An 18484-nucleotide genomic window follows, 5' to 3' on the forward strand; every position below is an offset into this window, starting at 1 on the left:
AATCTGACTTGTTTGTTATGTGGGCATTTCAGATCATACATAATAAAGGCAACAAAAAAGGATAGTTGTTGAATCAAACACGACTCAGCAACCATCCAGTTAACTGTAATTCCAGGAGGCACAGCCAACTGCAGCAATTGGACATCTCAATTAACAAGCCCTTTTAAAGTACTGATGCATTAACAAATGAGTATTACAATTTGACACCAAATAGGGGGCAAACGTTGTGACCAATACCATTTCCCAGTCAGCAAAAGTGCAGAATTCGTGGGAACCAGTGAAATATGAGACTAACTCACATTTCACTGAAATAACTCACTTATACCCCGGTGGGTTTCAAACTTGCAGTTCAATGTTTAAGATGGTTGGTTGGTTATTAGGAGTTTTTTGGCACATCAGCATCTAAGGCTATTGTGCACCCAGCGTTTAGGAGACTGATGCCTTATCTATTAGGATAAGATGATACACTCATTGAATAAATATTCAGTTCATAACATCAATGATGAGTGTCACAGTTTTACACTGACATTTTGTTTAGTGAGCACTTGTAAATTAGTGCTCAAAGTAAATGCAATAATACATCTAACTGGATATTAACAGTACCATAATATTGTAATTATTTTATAGACTGGTAGTTTAATAGTACCCTAAACAGTATATCAGAAGTAAACCTTTTCAGTTTGCATCGCATCACATCACATCACACAGAATAGGGTATCATAGTATAGTACAGCACAGCACAGCAGTTAAAAATTCATCTTAATTATGGTAACGGCTAGATCATGAAAGAGTACTATTTAAAAGGGCATAGCTGATCACGAAACAACTGGTGGGGGGAATATTTTTGGGATTCTTGTTTGTTGTATCGACTGTAACATATAGTATTACCATTACCATTAGTAGAGGCATACGATGCAAGAAAGCAAGCTTATGCAGCATCAGCAAAAAAAAAAAAAAAAAAAAAAAAAACCTTCCCATTTCATCCCTTCATTTGTTCCAAATGCCTGTCCAGCTCAGCCTTAAATTTATTTAGGCTATTAGCTTCCACAACAAAAGATGGAAGCCTGTTCCACCAATCAACTACCGGCTGGCTAAAGGCAAATTTCCACACATCTATTCTACAACTAACTTTCCTCAATTTGAAACTGTGCCCCCTCAGGTTCTTAGTCCGAACAAGAGGAAGAATCCCTCAGCATTCAGCTTGCTCAACCCATTCAAGGCCTTATACACCTCAATCATATCACCTCGCAGGTGCCTACTCTCCAACCACTGCAATTTGCAGAACTTAAGCCTTTCTTGGTAAGAGCATCCCTTTGTTCCCCTCACCAATCTTGTTGCCCTTCTTTGTACTTGTTCTAGCAACTCTACATCCTTCCTAAAATGAGGCCTCCAGGCCTGTACATAGTATTCTAGGTGTGGCCTGATCATTGCCTTGTATAATGGGATTATCACCTCCCTGTCCCTGCTAGCAAAATTGCTATATATCATTGACAAGACTCCATGATCAGCCCTGGTAACCTGTCTACACTGCTCAGTGAACTTCATATTTGGCTGCACAATTACCTCCAGGTCTTTTTCACTTTCCACTTCCCTGAGTGTAGTACCACCCAGTTGGTACGTTTCTCTTCGGTTATTGCTACCCATATATAGGTGGTAGATGACTTTCATCAACCGGTGAAATACCACCACTTTGCTTATTGGAGGCTTGAAGTGGTGAAACCCATGTTTAGTCTCTAGAGCAAAGTTTCCGACATCCCCCTCCCCCCATACGTCTCCTTCAACCCATGCACGGTACTAAGTACTATAGGTTTTGATACCTTTCGTGTTTGGGGTTTTCATAAAAAAAAAAAAATATATGAAGTACTTTGCATTTGTCAATGTTCAACTCCAGTTGCCACTTCTCAGCCCATTTTCCCAACATATCTAGATTCAGCTGGAGTAGCATATTGTCATTACTGTTGTTATCAACCCTGCCAACCTTTGTATCATCTGCAAACTTGGACATTAAACCTGATATACCTTCATCAATATCATTGATAAATATACAAAACAACAGTGGGACCAACACCGAACCCTGGGGAACTCCACTAATAACATTTGTCCACGAAGAGCAGTGTCCATTGATTACAACTGTCTTCTCCCACTCAACCATCACTTTATCCATTGTAGAAGCTTACCCTTCATGCCATACCTCTTCAATTTGTATAGAGCAGTCTTCCATGTGCAACAGTATCAAAAGCTTTCCTGAAATCCAAGTATATGATATCAAAATTATTTTTGGCATTCAGTTCCTTTGTGACCACATCATAGTAAGCAATCAAATTGGTCAGACAAGACCTCCCTTTGACAAACCCATGCTGTGTCTTAACTATTACTGTCGTCTTGTCTAGACGATCCTGCAATGCTTCTTTAACCAGCGATTCCATTATTTTCCCTGGAACACAAGTTAAACTAACAGGTCTTTAGTTACTTATGATACCTCCTTTGTGAATTGGTGATACATTTGCACACTTCCAGTCCATGGGGTCCTCCCCTAAGTCCGAGGAAGCTCTCATAATTATGGCTAAGGGTTTGCTTACTTCCTTTGCTGCCTCCTTTAATATAACTGGATAGATCCCATCCACCCCAGGCCTTCCTTATGTTTAACTTCAACAATTTCTCGTCCACTTTGCTCTCAGTTATTACAAAATCACTTAGCTTCCTGTTAGCGTTCTATAAACTTCTGGCACTCTTCTCACTGAATAACTCCTCATGTGTGAATGTAAATGCAAAATACTCATTCACTTTATCAGCTACCTGAGCATGATCATCAATAGTCAACTCATCGATGTTAAGTGGTCCAATCTGATTCATCCCTTTCCTCCTACATAAATAAAGAACCATTTGCTGTTTTCCTTTGCATCCTTTGCCAAAGATTTCTCATAATCTGCCTTTGCCTGCCTAACCACCTTTGTAACTTGATTACAGACTAGTTTATACCTGCCAAAGGCTTCTCTATCGCCTGATACTTTATATTCATCCCATACATTCTTCTTCTCTGCCACTAGCCTCATTAATACATCTGACATCCATGTAGGCCTAAATCTTTAACAATATTTTAGTCGGAATGAAAAGTCTAGTAGCCTCCAAAATAAAGTCCCTGAAGGTTCCCCATTTAGAATTCACTGTTGGTAACATCATCAGTTGATCCCACTGTACAGAATTTAACAACTCTCTGAGACCTCTGTAGTTACCTTAGCAAAAGTACTTCCCTTTAGCCTTGATGTTAGTTACATCTTTAATTAATTCCCACATCAATATATTGTGATCACTGTCGCTTAGTGGTTCCTTTATCTGCAGATTCTTAATGCGTGAAGAATCACTACTGATAATCAGATCAAGAGTATTACTTCCTCTGGTTGCTTCTCGAACATGTTGCTGTAGAAAACAGTCATCCAATAAATCCACAAAAGTCTTGCTATTGTGCGAGTGACCAAACCACAAGTTCCAGTCAATATCTGAAAAGTTAAAATCTCCCATTGTAAGACATTCTGATTTACTGGCCCACTATTTCTCTGCACAATTGCTCATTATACTCATCAGATTCATTAGGCCTATAAACCACACCTACTCTCATTTTTCCTCTCCCAGTGCTTATTTCACACCAAACAGACTCAACACTGTGTTGTCCACCAACATCAATTGGATGCGCTTACTTAGATTTTACATGTTTTTAAACTAACAGCATAACCCCCCCCTTCCTATCCACATTGTACTCCCCCAAATTCCAACTCTGCACTGCCTATATCTGTGTGACACCACATCTGATATCCCAACAATATCTGCCTTTGATGTCTTGACTAGCACTTCAAGCTCATCAATTTTATTAACTATACTCCTTGCATTGGTGTACATGCACCTGTTCCTGCTCCTAGCCAACCTAACACAGCCCATGTATTTACTTGTTCCACTATGACTCCCAGCAGTCCTGAAAATCTCCATTACCTTGCTTTCCAGTCTGCTGCCCATTCTAATAGAAGCAGTGCAAAATCACTTTTGCCTCTGCCTGTGGCCACTGTTAACCTTTTTAGTCTGTGTATCCCCACGCTAGTAGTTTTCTGACCCACTTAACACTGCCTCAATAGCATCAGCAAATATTCTTGCACCCTTTCTATTTCAGTGTATCCCATCCCTGTAGAAGCAGTCTCTCCTGTCAACAAGCACAAACCAGGCTGAAAAAAATTCTACCCCTTGAGCCTTGCACAATTTCTCCAGGGCCGAATTGATTGACAAGACTCTCGCCACATATATACTCCCTCCTAGAGTGTCTGGGCAGAATTGTAGACACTTTCACATTCAACCCTAACTCGCTTTTTTTTCAAGAAATTTCAAGAATATATTAGAACCTATCTCTAGTAGGTCAAAGGAGATTCATACATATGTATTCCAGATGCAGGAAGAGCAAGGAAATAAGGCACGAACTATAATTGTCAATGAAAAAACAATCCAAAGGAAAATAAATTTATTATTATATTCCCTGGGAAAAAATCCCAGGGAATATAATAATAAATGCCTTGGATGAAATCAAATCAAGGGACTTATCAGGTATTCAGCTACACAACTGAAGGTAGAGTTTTGTTCTTGCTGTTCGTACTTTTTGGTGCAAAAGCTGCTTTGGCTATATTGCGCCGGTAGAGCTTTTTTGAAAAATATAATGAAGGCCAACGAGGAAAAAACAGCACTGGTTGCAAAAGCAATTCTGGGTAGATTGCAAAAAAACAAAGAATTTATACCTAAAAATAACATTACTGCTTTAAGACAGACAAGTGTATAAACTGCATAGAATTATTTAAATGATGTTACTTCAATGTATAATACAAATGTTCAGAAAAAATAATGAAATTAAGAATACTAAAAATAAAAAAAATCCCAAAAAAGGAATTTTTTTTTATTCTGGAGTGTTACCACAAATAAAGTGCTTAAAAAACATTTTAAACTTACTTTCTTTACTTATCTAAACTCTAGAAGGAAGGAATGAATCAGATTGGTCAACTTGATATCGACGACGATTCGATTGTTCATGAACCAGCTGAGGCAGCTGACAAACTGAATAAATATTTTGCATCTACATTTAGACATGGGGAATGTCTGTAGGGAAGTGGAGGACAAAAGCTTTTATTGCTTTTAACTATATTTTAAATTATATTGTAACTATAATTTAATCAGTGTTTTTATTTTCATCACATTTCACTGTATATTATTTCATTTTATAGTAAATTTTCAGTTCAATTTCTTGGCTGGTGTTTATCATTAATTATTATAGTATGGAAATTCCCAGCCCCATAGGCCTGTTTGAAGATATAGTGAATAATTATGGCCATTTGATGCTTCAACACATCCGTGAGTACCAGGAAAAAAAAAAAAAAAAAAAATTAGCATAGCTGAAGCTAAACAGAAGCAACATCTGAGATTTGCTCATAGGTGCAAAACACATGAGCTGGTTCCACACGGCTTTCGGGTGAGAATGCCTTTCAATGATGACCATCTGGGGAGAGTTACTAAACTCTATCAAAGAAAAGTTCTAAGTATTTGGATTTCTAAATTACATAATGATCTGAGAGGTATTAGAAGTCGTATTGGACTGAAGTTTGAATACATCAATACCAATTTAACCCCAGTGCATGGTGCGTTGGTCTTGAGAGTAGTGGCAGATGAAGCAACTAGGGTTGCTGAGGTTTACAAGTGCAGGCAAATCAACAAATTCAATATTAGAGGAATCCGTGGTGGTGCATAACAGGGATACTGGCAACTTTATTCATAATCTTATTGGCAAACAATTTACTAGAGAACAGGAGGAAGTATTGAGCCTGGGTCCAAAGTTTGCTTTGGTTCCTGCCAGGACCTCCCATTGCAGAGATAGCTATGGGAGTGGAAAAAGCCATCAACAAGTTACCTGTTACCCAAGCTGATGATATACAGGTTAGGGTTACAGCTATTTTGAGTCAGACCAGGACAGCACATTCTAATCTCAGTCATGAACATGAAAGAGCATTAAGACAACTTAGAAAAGATGAGGATATCATAATGTTATCTGCCGACAAAGGCAGATCCACAGTGGTACTGAATAAGGATGATTATTGTGCAAAAGCTCTGGATCTTTTACAGGATAGCAACATATATAAAGTTACCCATCGAAATCTGTTAGCTGGTTTGGAGAGACAAGTCAACAACATTATACAGGGATGGCATAAGGCTGGTAAAATAACCAAAGAAGTTTATTGGTCTCTTCATGCCTCAGGTTGTCTCGATTACCTCGGTTTTATGGCCTCCCAAAGACGCACAAGGTGGGCATTCCGTTGAGACCTATAGTATCATTTGTGGGTAGTCCCACTTATGCTTTATCTGGATTTTTAGCTTTCTCCTATAGTGGGACGCTCCAGTTTAGTAATCAGGAACAGCAAGGAATTTGTGAACTTTATAAGAAGCCAATCTATAGGTGAAGACGAACTCATGATTTCGTTTGATGTGGTATCCTTGTTCACATGTATCCCCATTGAACATGGGGTGCATTGTGTAAGATCGGCCTTGGAACGGGATGATTGCTTTAGTGCTAGATCTTCACTAAGCATTGATGATATTTGTAAAGGTGTTGAATTTTGCCTCACAAGCACTACCATGGTGTTTCAAAAAGTTATGTATAAGCAGGTCCATGGGTTCCCCCATCAGTGCCATTGTGGCCAATTTGGCAATGGAGAAACTGGAAACTAGGGTTTTTCATCATTTGAATTTCCCCATGCGCGAGTGGAGGAGATATGTGGACAATACCTTCACTATTTTAAAAAAGGGAAAGGAAGATGAGGTGCTCAATTTACTCAACAGCTTTCCCACATTTATACAATTTACCTCTGAGGTGGAAGAAGCTGGGCCCCTCCCGTTTCTGGATGTCTTGGTGAGCAGAGATGGATCTAGATTAAAAACAACGATCTATAGAAAGCCTATGTGTCGTGGCCAATTTGTTCATTATAGCTCGGCATAAGAACAGTGTAGCCAGGGCATTGTTGAATAGGGTGGAGACCCACTGTAGTACCCCTGAAGAAAAGGAAATAGAAATTTGCAAAGTCACGGCAGACCTCAGGAAATGTGGATACCCCCAGAGGGTCTTGGACAAATATATTCATAGGGCTGAGTCCAATCGTAGGGAGTCGCCTGCCCCTGTGGCTACTGCATACATTCCTTACTATCCGGGCCTTTCAGAACGTATTGTACGGGCATTACGGGAGTGCCAGACTCGCTGTGTGCAACTTCCAGGTCGGAGGTTGCACACAGTGATATCCCAAGTTAAAGATCCCGTAGCCCAGGACCATACTAGCAATGTGGTCTACGAGATTAAGTGCTCGGATTGTGAAGAGTGTTATGTGGGGGAAACGGGGGTGACGTTTAAAGGACCGTCTAGGGGAACACACAACCGCTCTCAAGACTGCTAACTATGCGAGGTCTGCTGTGGTAGAGCATTTCTGGGAAAAGCAGCATTGGATCTCCCCTGAAGACATGGTCATCACTGACCGCTCCCATGGATTTTGGGAACGCAAGTGGCTCGAGAGCTTGCGAATCGGCTCATCCAGTCACAATACTATTAATGGGGACAGGGGGATCCGTTTACACCCCCTGTTTGAGGCAGTTGTCCTCAGAAGGGATGACCGTTTCTGTTTGACACAATCCCGAGTCACTTCCATTTCCGATACGCGCATGGAGAATGTAGATCATGTGTCTGATGATCACGTGCATGAGTGCCATGGACCTGCTACTTAAGGATGTGTCTTAGCACTAGTAGTATGCTGTTGAAGGAGACGGCAGTTCTCCGAAAGCTCCAGGTTTCATTGTTTTATCGCTTTTAACCCAGTTTATTTTAGATATTTTTATTGCTTTTAACTATATTTTAAATTATATTGTAACTATAATTTAATCAGTGTTTTTATTTTCATCACATTTCACTGTATATTATTTCTTTTATAGTAAATTTTCAGTTCAATTTCTTGGCTGGTGTTTATCATTAATTATTATAGTATAAAAGCTTATCAAACTCGAGCAGAGAGCTAAATGACTGTAATAAGTGAGAGCAAAGTGGAGGAGAAACAGTTAAAATTGAACATAAAAGGCACCTGGAGCAGATAGGCTCTACCCAGTTATATTAAAAGAGGTAGCAAAGGAACTAAGCAAACCCTTAGCCATAATCATGAAAGCTTCCTTGGACTCAGTGGACATCTGAATGGAGATGTGCAAATGTGACCCCAATTTACAAAGGAGGATCAAAGGTAACATGAGTAATTATAGATCTGTTAGTTTAACTTCTGTTCCAGGAAAAATAATGGAGTCACTGGTTAAAGAAACAATGCAGGATTATCTAGACAAGACTGCAGTTATAAAGTTCACATGCAGCATGGATTTGTTAAGGGGGAAGGAAGTCTTGGCTGACAAATGTGATTGGATACTATGATGTGGTCACAAAGGAATTGGATAAATAATTTGGATTTTATGAAAGCTTTTGACACTGTTGCACATGGAAGACTACTGTACAAATTGGAGCAGTATGGCATTAAGTGCAAGTTCCTACAATGGATAAAAGGATGTTTGGGTGGAAGAAGACAGACATGATAACCAATGGACACTGCTCTTAGTGGAGTCACCTAGGGTTCAGTGTTAGGTTCTTTGCTGTTTCTGTATTTGTCAATGATATTGATGAAGGTATATCAGGGTTAATGTCTAAGTAATTGTGCAGTCAGACAAAGTATTCTGAGCAGTGCAGACAGGCTGCAAGGGTAGCTCATGGTGTCTTGTCAATGATATACGGGAATTCTGGTAGCAGGGATAAGGGGGGGGGGTGTTTGTCCCCTTGTATAAGACAATGGTCAGGCCACACTTTGAGTACCACATATAGGTGTGGAGGCCTTATTTTAGGAAGGATGTAAAGCTGCTGGAACAAGTATAGAGAAGGGCAACAAGATTGGTGAGTGGAACAAAGTGTTACTGTTACCAAGAAAGGCTTAAGTTCTGCAAATTGCAGTGTCTGGAGACTACACACCTGTGAGTTGATCTAATTGAGGTGTATAATGCTTTGAATGGTTTGAGCAAAGCTTAATGCTGATGGGATTCTTCCTCATGCTCAGATTAGTCACCTGAGGAGACAAATTCAAATTGAGGAAACAAAATTGCAGAATACACGTGCAGAAATTTGCCTATAGCCAGCAGGTGGTTGATAGTTGGCACAAATTTCCATGTCTTGTAGTGGAGGTTGTAAACTTAAGTTCAAGGCAGAACTAGACAAGTAATTGGAGAAAACGGATGAGTGAAAAGTGGTTTTTTTTTTTGGCTGATGCCATATTAACTTGCTTTCTTGCATCATATGTCACTAATAATCATAGTGCTAACTGCAAATATGAGTCAAAGTCCAGGTTCACTTCAGCTTTTTGTAGATATTCAGTTTTAATTCTTAGTCATTTTTAGTTCATTATTTCTTCAGAATATTTATATTATGCACTGTATTAACATCATTTAAGGAGTGTTATTTGTGTCAAAGTAATAAGATTATATCATTGTTTTGATATGGATTAACTAATATTGATACTTTAAGTTACTGGCTATTGTCAACCGATTAAGAAACACACTGTGCAAAAAGGACAGGTAGAAGAGTACGGAGGAGTGTTTGTCAGGTGCAAAGGTTAACAATACAAAACAATTATCTTTTAAGGGAACAACAGTTAATATTGTTATGCATATAGGTATCGATAACATTAAAAATAGACAATCCAAGATCTTAATTGATAGTTAGATATTATGTTGAAATAAAGTCACAAATTAGATTGATATGAAGAATATGTATAGTTTTATCAATTTAAATGGACATAAAAGGCAATGGTCAGGCCACACCTTTAGTACTGCAAATAGGTCTGGAGGCCTCATTTTAGGAAAGATGTCAAGCTGCTGGGACAAGTACAGAGAAGGGCAATGAGATTGGTGAGTGGTACCAAGGGTAGATGTTACCAAGAAAGGCTTAAATTGCAGCTTCTGGAGACTAGGCACCTGCAAGGTGATTAATTAAGGTGTATAAGGCCTTGAATGGTTTGAGCAAGCTCAATACTGATGAGATTCTTCCTCTTGATCAGATTACTCACCTGAGTGGACATATATTTAAATTGAGGAAAGACAATTGCAGAACAAAGGTGTAGAAATTTGCTTTTAGCCAGTGGGTGGTTGATAGTAGGAACAAACTTCCATCTGTTGTAGTGGGGGTCAAGAACTTAAATAAGTTCAAGGCAGAACTAGACAAACATTTGGAGTGAATGGATGGGTGAAATGGGAAGAGTGCTTTTCTTTCTTTTTTTTCTTTCTTGCACCATATGCCTCTATTACCTAGCTGGAGAGAGTGCACAGTACTCACGGATTAAAATTTTTCTCAGCATGGAAAAATAAGCAAGAGACTTGCTTTTGTAAGGGATATAGTACTAGCACAGTACAACCTCAATAAGCACAGGTGTCAGATGATAACTTTAATACATGCATTATAAGTAAAGAGCAGATAGCTGAAAAGAATTACCATTTTTTCTAGTTTTTTGTTTATAACATAAATATGCTTTATGTTATAAAGCATATTTATGTTTTTTGTTTATAACATAAATATGCTTTATTTATGTTATTAAGGAGGCGCTGGTGGCACCAGCTGTATGCTAGCTAAATTAGTGCGCTCTTAAAAATTAATAAATAAAGAAGGTTTTCGGGAGTGTTGCTCAAAAAGAAGTTATATTTTAGATAAAATAAGTGTGGGTGAGTGATAGGTTAAGATTTGGGACCTAAACGTGGTTTTATTTTTTGGACTGAACTTTTTAAAATGGTTATCATTATTATGTTCGGACATAGGAAATTTCAAGGTCATTAAATTTTTAAGGAACTATAATCAGTCACTGGGAATTCTTAGTAGAATAGTTGTGCTACATGATAGCTTTGATGTAGAAGTTTTCAGGATACCAAATTGTATTTAAAAATACTCACGTTTTGCTGAGTTATACATTATTGGTATTTTCAAGGTCACAGTAATTTTACCGAGTCAGCCATTAGATGTTTCCAGGAGATAAAACTACAGCAGTGCCACCTGCTTGGTCAGTGGTGACTAGAAATTCGGCATAAATTGCGTAAAATTATGACATCACGAGGCAGCTTCATCACTGAATAAGAGCTACTCCATTTATATGGCTGCGGCAGGTTTAGTAGTTTAATTTGTTAAACTACTAAAGCACCGAAAGATATATGCTCCCAGAAGGGCCTCCCATGGCGGAAAGGTTTCAGTGGAGACGTCAGACGAAACCCGTTTCAAAAGGTCCACACACGACCTTTTCAACTAAATTGTGATCCAAGAAAGCAACGGGAAACTACTTGGATTATCCTTCCCTTGAAAACTTCAATGATAGATTACGCACATTGAAATGCTACATCTGGCCAATACTGCTCTACGGTGTAGAAACCTGGACTCTAACATCAGCCACTACAATAAAGCTCCAGGCCTTCGAAATGTGGCTCTACCGAAGAATGCTGAAAATTCCGTGGACAGCCAAGATAACCAACGCACAGATCCTGCAGGACATGCACACGGAACGGGACCTGCTCAAAACCATCATCAGCAGGAAATGCAAATACCTAGGTCACATCGCTAGGAACCAACAAAAATATCACCTACTACCACTCATCCTGGAGGGAAAAATCGAAGGCAAGAAACGCCCAGGCAGACCGAAAATGGCATGGCTAGATAACATCAACACCTGGCTTCACATGACAACAGCACAAATTCTACACGCAGCGCTAGACAGAGAACAATATCAAAACGAAGTCGCAAACGCCATTCGGCGGCATTAAAGAAGAAGAAGATGCTTTATTTACTAAAATTTTATGAATATACAGACTAAAAGACAAAGTATTAAAGGTAATATCATTCCCTTTACATTGTACTAATACACAATGCTGTTATAGACTTGCATCATAAGCATCTGTTCTGAAATAATCGTGCAATTTAGTTTGCCAGAACTGATTAGTTTTTTTCAGAACATACAGGAAATGCATGCAAGTGTAGTGTAAGGTTGCTGTAAAGTGAGCCCTTCGTATAATATGCAATTTTAAAGTGATTCTTATTTTCACAAATATGAAATTTATGCCAAATGGTCCATCTCACTGTCATGGAGCTAATAGCCATGTCTACTGAATTTGATGATCAGCAGGTAATCTTTTATATTAATTTTATTTAAGACTGTTAAGCCAAATTATACCTGTTGCAAAGAATATAGAAGCTGGCCTATTGTGTTGGTCTATATGGTCTATATCACAGCGTCAAAGTAACCCGTTCTCTGTACATGGGAAGGACAAGGTCAATAATACACTAATTCCCAAGGATAACTTTGCTAAAAGGAAGTAAGTTAATCTTTGCCTCTAGCTCACTTAACAGAACATACTCTTGGTATAGCCTTATCTTCGATCAAGTGCTTCATGGAAACTAAACTTAAAGCTTTGGAAACAGAACACTTAACATTAAAATGACAAACAAAGCATCTGTGCAATTTGTAAGGTGAAATCAACTATATTTCTCAGCTGCCTTTTGTGCAAGAGGAGTTTTTGTAAGCTGTGCACCCCCACATGTTATGGAAATTGAATAAAGAACGGCAAAAAATGTGGAAATGCAATCTTTGTAACAGAAAGAGTGCAATCGATGTAGATAATGAATCTGTAAATCCACAGAAAGTAGACACTGACCTCAGTAAATCATCATCACTGACCAAATACCACCTGCTCAACCTACTCATGATTGTGTTATTAACAAAAGTGGAATCAAGATTGAGTCTAAGGAATCCAGCACAAACCACTTCGCTCAAAAGCATGACAGTCAACAGGGACCAAATAATCATCAATGATTTAATATCTAGAAGCCTTGCACACATCATCATTGAGCACAAAAGAACTATCACAGCCCTACAAACAGATAATGCAAGAATCATATTAGGTAAGATGGAAATAATTTCTGAATGCATCACTGACCTCTTCACGGAAAACCAGTTCCTACGGGCGCAAAATATAGAGATCCTGCAAAAAGAAACCCAACTGAAAAGTCGACTTGAAGAATTTAAGAGCATGACCATGAACTGTATCCCTTTGAAGGCTGGCCGACATGTAGGACTCCCATTTGTCTCTTCTCTGCCAACCAATGAAATGAACAAAACCTCACCACTCAGTAACAACTGCAGCCCAATAACAACTCCAGTCAATCAGGATGCGAGGACACTTAAAGTGATGCACCTGAACACCATCACAATTCCGCACTGATAAAGAACCCAACACGGAATCAGAAAGAAACCTATGTAGAACCAATTAATAAAAGTAACGTTGGGAGTGAAAATCCCCCAGCTCTTTCAGCAGCAGGTCTAATACACACACCTCACCAAAGTGACACACCAAAACAAGCCCTGGATGAATCCATGATAACACCTACTAGACATCCCAATTACATTAAAAACTATCGTGAAATCCATACGGAAGTTCATTGTCATACTGACTCTGACCCCGACTCCTGGGCTGAGGTTTTCGCTAGGCCATCACCTCATACCCAGAGGGAACACGGCTAAGGAAAATTACAAACCCCAAAGGCAAGGCTACTGCAGACATGAATAAACAAGAGATCTAGATGATCACATATAACTGGGACAGTTCCAACTAACTGGCTCCAGCCTAGCAGGAAAGCAATATATGTCGACCAACAACTCACTTGCAAAAGCCTGTTCATTTCATGACTGGCTCCACAAACAACCTCAGAACATGTTAAAAATGGCATAAAAGATAAACGAAACCTATCTGTGATGTAACCCAATTGCCCACAAAATGGCCTCCCTATTAATCTTTCAGATTAGATTGCAACATAATCCAATACAAAATCTTGATTCAGCCATCTGCCTGGCCTTGCTGGCTCCTCATCAGGACCTTTTTTCAATCCCCACCTCAAGGCTTCAGCAGCACAGCAAAATACTGCGTGGTCACATTAGGGTACAGGCAACCCTACTAGCTGACTCAGCACAGACATTGTGGATGGAAGACAATACACAATTCCTGTGAGGATATCTCAAAGAGATCTCCAGAATAGACAGAAACAGGCCACAGAGGGAGAAAGTACTAAGGAAGATCCCCAGATATAATAGCCGGGCTATTATATCTGGGGATCTTCCTGTAGCATCTGTAATAAACTCAACAGTAGAAGAGCTTTTACTCTCACACAATATCGATAGAAATTGCATAACAGAAACTTGGCTTGACTGTAATGAAGACTATTTTCCATTTGCATGATGACCCCACCCTGCCCAGTAGAACCTCACTATCTGCAGAAGATATCTGCACTGCTCTCAAGTTGTGTTTGACCACCGGTGTAGTTATGTTTAGAGATTCCCTCTTTAGACAGATCCACGGCAAAGCCATGGGTGTCCCTGTCAGCTCTGTCACAGCAAATATTACCATGGAAGAGCTGGTAGGCCATGCATTCTCAAACTTACCAGTTCCCATCGCCTTCTAGTTGAAGATGAACGGGCTCAGAAGCCTGGCTTTTGTGGCACCTTAACTCTCTATCGCCCTTCATCAAGTTCACTACTGAACTGGAGTCGGCTAATGTCCTCTCCTTTCTGGATGTTCTAGTTCAGTGCATGGGCACACATTTAAGAACCTCTGTTTATCATAAACCAATGTGTACTGGCCAATTCACCAACTACAAATTGGCACACGCTCACAACCAGCTTCTCAGTACCGCACATTTCCTATTCTCTCACGCCTGAACCCATTCCAGCTCCATAGACGAGGGGCGTAATGAAGTTTCAAGGGTAAAAATAGATCTATCCAACTCTGGCTAGCTGTCTGTGCCGTAAACAAATGCAATCTGCAGGTCTGTGAGTTTGCCCCAGGGCTCCCACAGTGATAGTATGATCTCAACCACCTTTATTCCCTATTACTGGCGTTTCACGCCACTCTAAAATTCTATGCGCTCAGCGAATAGAATGCTTACAGCTTCCCTGTAAAAAACTGCGATCCCTTCTCTCAAGGGTAAAAACTAGCATTCCCTCCTTGTTACGCAGCAGGTCGATATATTGTGCCGCCTGCCATGACTGCTGTGGTTGCTACATCGGGGAATCTAGCAAAGCTCCAGGGCCAGATCTCAGAACACTAGGGCAATCTGATCTGCTGATTCAGAGCACTCTGTGGTCATAGAACACTATTGGTCCTCTCAACACAATCTTGACCCACACCGGGATATAGAAATCATCGCCCACTCACAAATTTATCATCAGTGTGCATGGCTCAATTCACTCCACATATCTGGTTGCCATGATAATTTCAACCGCATACTTCTAATCATGGAGGCAGTTATCCTATAATGTGATAAATGTTGGCATGCACCCCATGTTCACACTCTGCATTCGCAGCTGCATCTAGTTCTAACCAGTGATGACTGTTGCTTGCACTCATGTCGCGCTTTGTTTGCCTTACATGACCACACCCGAGAATTCTTTCTTTGTTTAATAACATTTTTATTCCGCTGATAATTCTGTAGACTTGAAAGCTACTGTTTTGTTTGATTTCATTTTTATTTTATTTTGTCTAACTTAATTTGTGTTTTTACACTATGACGTAACCGAGAATGCAGTGGCATGCACTCCGAGTTGACCGGGGGTTCAAGCCTGTGGCTAAATACAATCGACATTTGCATTGACACTGTATGAAGGAAACAACAAAATAAAACCCAAGAGCATCAGGCCTGGCCAGCCGGCTTGTAAAAATTCAACTGGGCATATCAATATTGAGGAATGACAAGCGTTCCATCCATGTCACTGACCCCTAACATATATATATATATATATTTTTTTTTTTTTTTCAATTTGTGTTTTTATTAAAGAATACTAACTATCTTGTGTGCAATTTTCTTTATTCTGTTCCTCCAGAGGTGAGTAACATATTATATACATGGATCCCATATTCCTCTTAAATCTTAAACTGCAAATTGTTTTTATTGTTTTATAGTAGTGTCCTCCAGAAAGATGCTTTAGAAAAATATCACAAAGGCATTCAAAAGTAATTCTTATAATCGAACATATGATAACAATGAAAGTGTAGTGCACTTTAATGATTTGAATTGTTTTTTGCAATTTGATTCTATGAAGTGGCTGATTCTACACACCAGTGATCATGTTATTCGATGCCTACTTATATCACTTTACGATGGGTATATGATTGGCTCCGACCTGACCATGTAGTCCTTCCTCTCAGCCTTTGTAAAAGTGTTGGCTGTGTGTTTTCTTTATGCATCCTTTAGTTGAAGTGAATTTTTGTGTTTTGCTTATTTGACATAAATTCACTGTATTGAACTCATGTATGTACAACATTGTGCAAAAAAAAAAAAAAAAAAAAAAAAAGGGGGGGGGGGGATAAATAGCTTAGTTATATACTGAAAATTTAAATTTCTGAGGTCTTGGACCGAATTACCGAAAAAACAATGTTATTGGGTTCACATTATGAAATTTTCACGATACGATGGAGTCTCTAGATTGGATTAATATCATAAAGCAAGGGTCCACTCTACTCACGTAACTGGACACTGGTTAAGCATATTCAATCAAGAAGCCTAATTTATTAACAGGTATGCTCCAACTCAAATTAATAATAAAATGCCAAGCAACTGGTGACTACTTACCTGAGAAAGAGCAACAACTGAGTTGTCATCATTAATAGTTTCTTCTACCAGCAGTCTATTAGGTTTTTGCTTTGTTTTAAGAATGGCAGTAGCCAGCTCATCAGGACTATTTGGATAGAGAAGCAAAATTTTATTTAGCCAAGCATGAATACAATTACGAATAAATGAGCACAGGAATCTAATTTCTCTATACTTATACAGCATTTTCAATACACATACATGCTTTATATACTGTGTGTGTGTGTGTGCATGTGCACACACAGCCAAGTGCACTAAGCAACAGCAGAGGATACAAAAGTATATATATGAGGTTGAAGTAAAAACAACAGAAAAAGAGCTAACAGATGGAAATGAAAAGAACACATGGTACCAAACCTAGTAGAAAAAGGGTAGCAAGAAATAGAAGTATTAAGGGTGGATGTTTCACCTGAGGGAGCATAAGGCCTAAATGATAAAACAAATAAGATAAAAGGCAGAATTAACAAGCCAATCAAAAGGAAAGAAGCTATAAAAAGAAAAAAAAATATTAATTAATTGCAAAGAAATATCAAGCATCAAATAGCAAATGAGATATTATTTTGATATTATAAAAACCTAAAAATAAAGGTAAGAAAAATAAGAGTTAAAATATTTGAAATATCTGATGCATACTAAAAGAGATTGATAGGTATTTCATTAGGGGACTACACCTGATCATGTATCAATGACTGCATTTCTATGCTTCTGTATAGTTATGGAAAAAAATACATTAAAAGGAAACTTTAGTTTCCTTTTAATATTTTACGATCAAAAGTTGAGCTATAAGCAACAACAAAGAGATATAGAAAAAAGAGTAAAGAAATATATGGAAAAGATAAAGGAATAAAGAAATCACAGTATACATTAAAAATTATACATAAAAAATGTATAATTTTTAATGTACACTGTCAGATCACATAGTCTCTGATGTATACATCAGAGACTATGTGATTTGTTCTCTTCCCAACGTTAGTTTGCCACTAATCATTACAGTGAGGTAGTCACATTTTGCAGTTTTGTACAACTCTGGGAAACACAGTTGGATTAGGCAGCAAACTCAAGTAAAGACATTCTTATCAAAACTAAAGAAATAAAATGGTCTTGGACAGGACACATAGCTCGAAGACATGATGGCAGATGGACTAAGAGAATAACAAAATAGTTGTTGTTGTTGTTGTGGGGGTTTCATGGCGCATAAGCAACTTTGGCTATAATGCGCCTTAACAAAATAGTACCCAAGACTACTTCACCAATGGTACTTCATCTGCAGCCAAAACATCGGAAGATTTATGATTTTCAGGTATAATACTCATTTCACCTTGAGTACTGTATACAGGTCTGGACGCATCATTTTAGATAAGATGTAGAGCTGCTGGAACAAGTCCAGAGAAGGACAACAAGATTGGTGAGTGGAATAAAGGGATGGTGTTACCAAGAAAGGCTTAACTTCTGCAAATTGCAGCTTCTGGAGACTAGGCACCTGCGAGGTGATCTAATTCATATGGATAGAACAAGTTAATTAGCATTGCTCAATCCATTGAGCAATGCTAATGGGATTCTTCCTCTTGCCCAGATTACTCGCATGAAAGAGCATAAATTCAAATTGAGGAAGAATTGTAGACTAGATGTGCAGAAATGTGCATTTTGCCATAGTCAGCAGGTGGTTGATAGTTGGAACAAACTTCCATCTGTTGTAGTGGAGGTGAGCAACTTATTATTATTAACCATTTG

The 18484-nt window shown here is 38.8% G+C and overlaps 1 protein-coding gene across 1 annotated transcript in view; it reads right to left on the minus strand.

The window, feature by feature from the left end:
• The window catches only part of TER94 (Transitional endoplasmic reticulum ATPase TER94), a 351159-nt gene that overhangs the window by 299760 nt on the left and 32915 nt on the right, over positions 1–18484 (minus strand). The window contains exon 2 of the mRNA XM_090386402.1: positions 16736–16841. Coding sequence (XP_090242528.1) covers positions 16736–16841 — 106 coding nt within the window. The remainder of the gene's footprint in view (positions 1–16735; positions 16842–18484) is intronic.

The sequence above is a fragment of the Mastigoproctus giganteus genome, chromosome 12, assembly GCF_048544385.1.
Source record: "Mastigoproctus giganteus isolate SK-2022 chromosome 12, ASM4854438v1, whole genome shotgun sequence".
NCBI classification, from domain to species: domain Eukaryota; kingdom Metazoa; phylum Arthropoda; class Arachnida; order Uropygi; family Thelyphonidae; genus Mastigoproctus; species Mastigoproctus giganteus.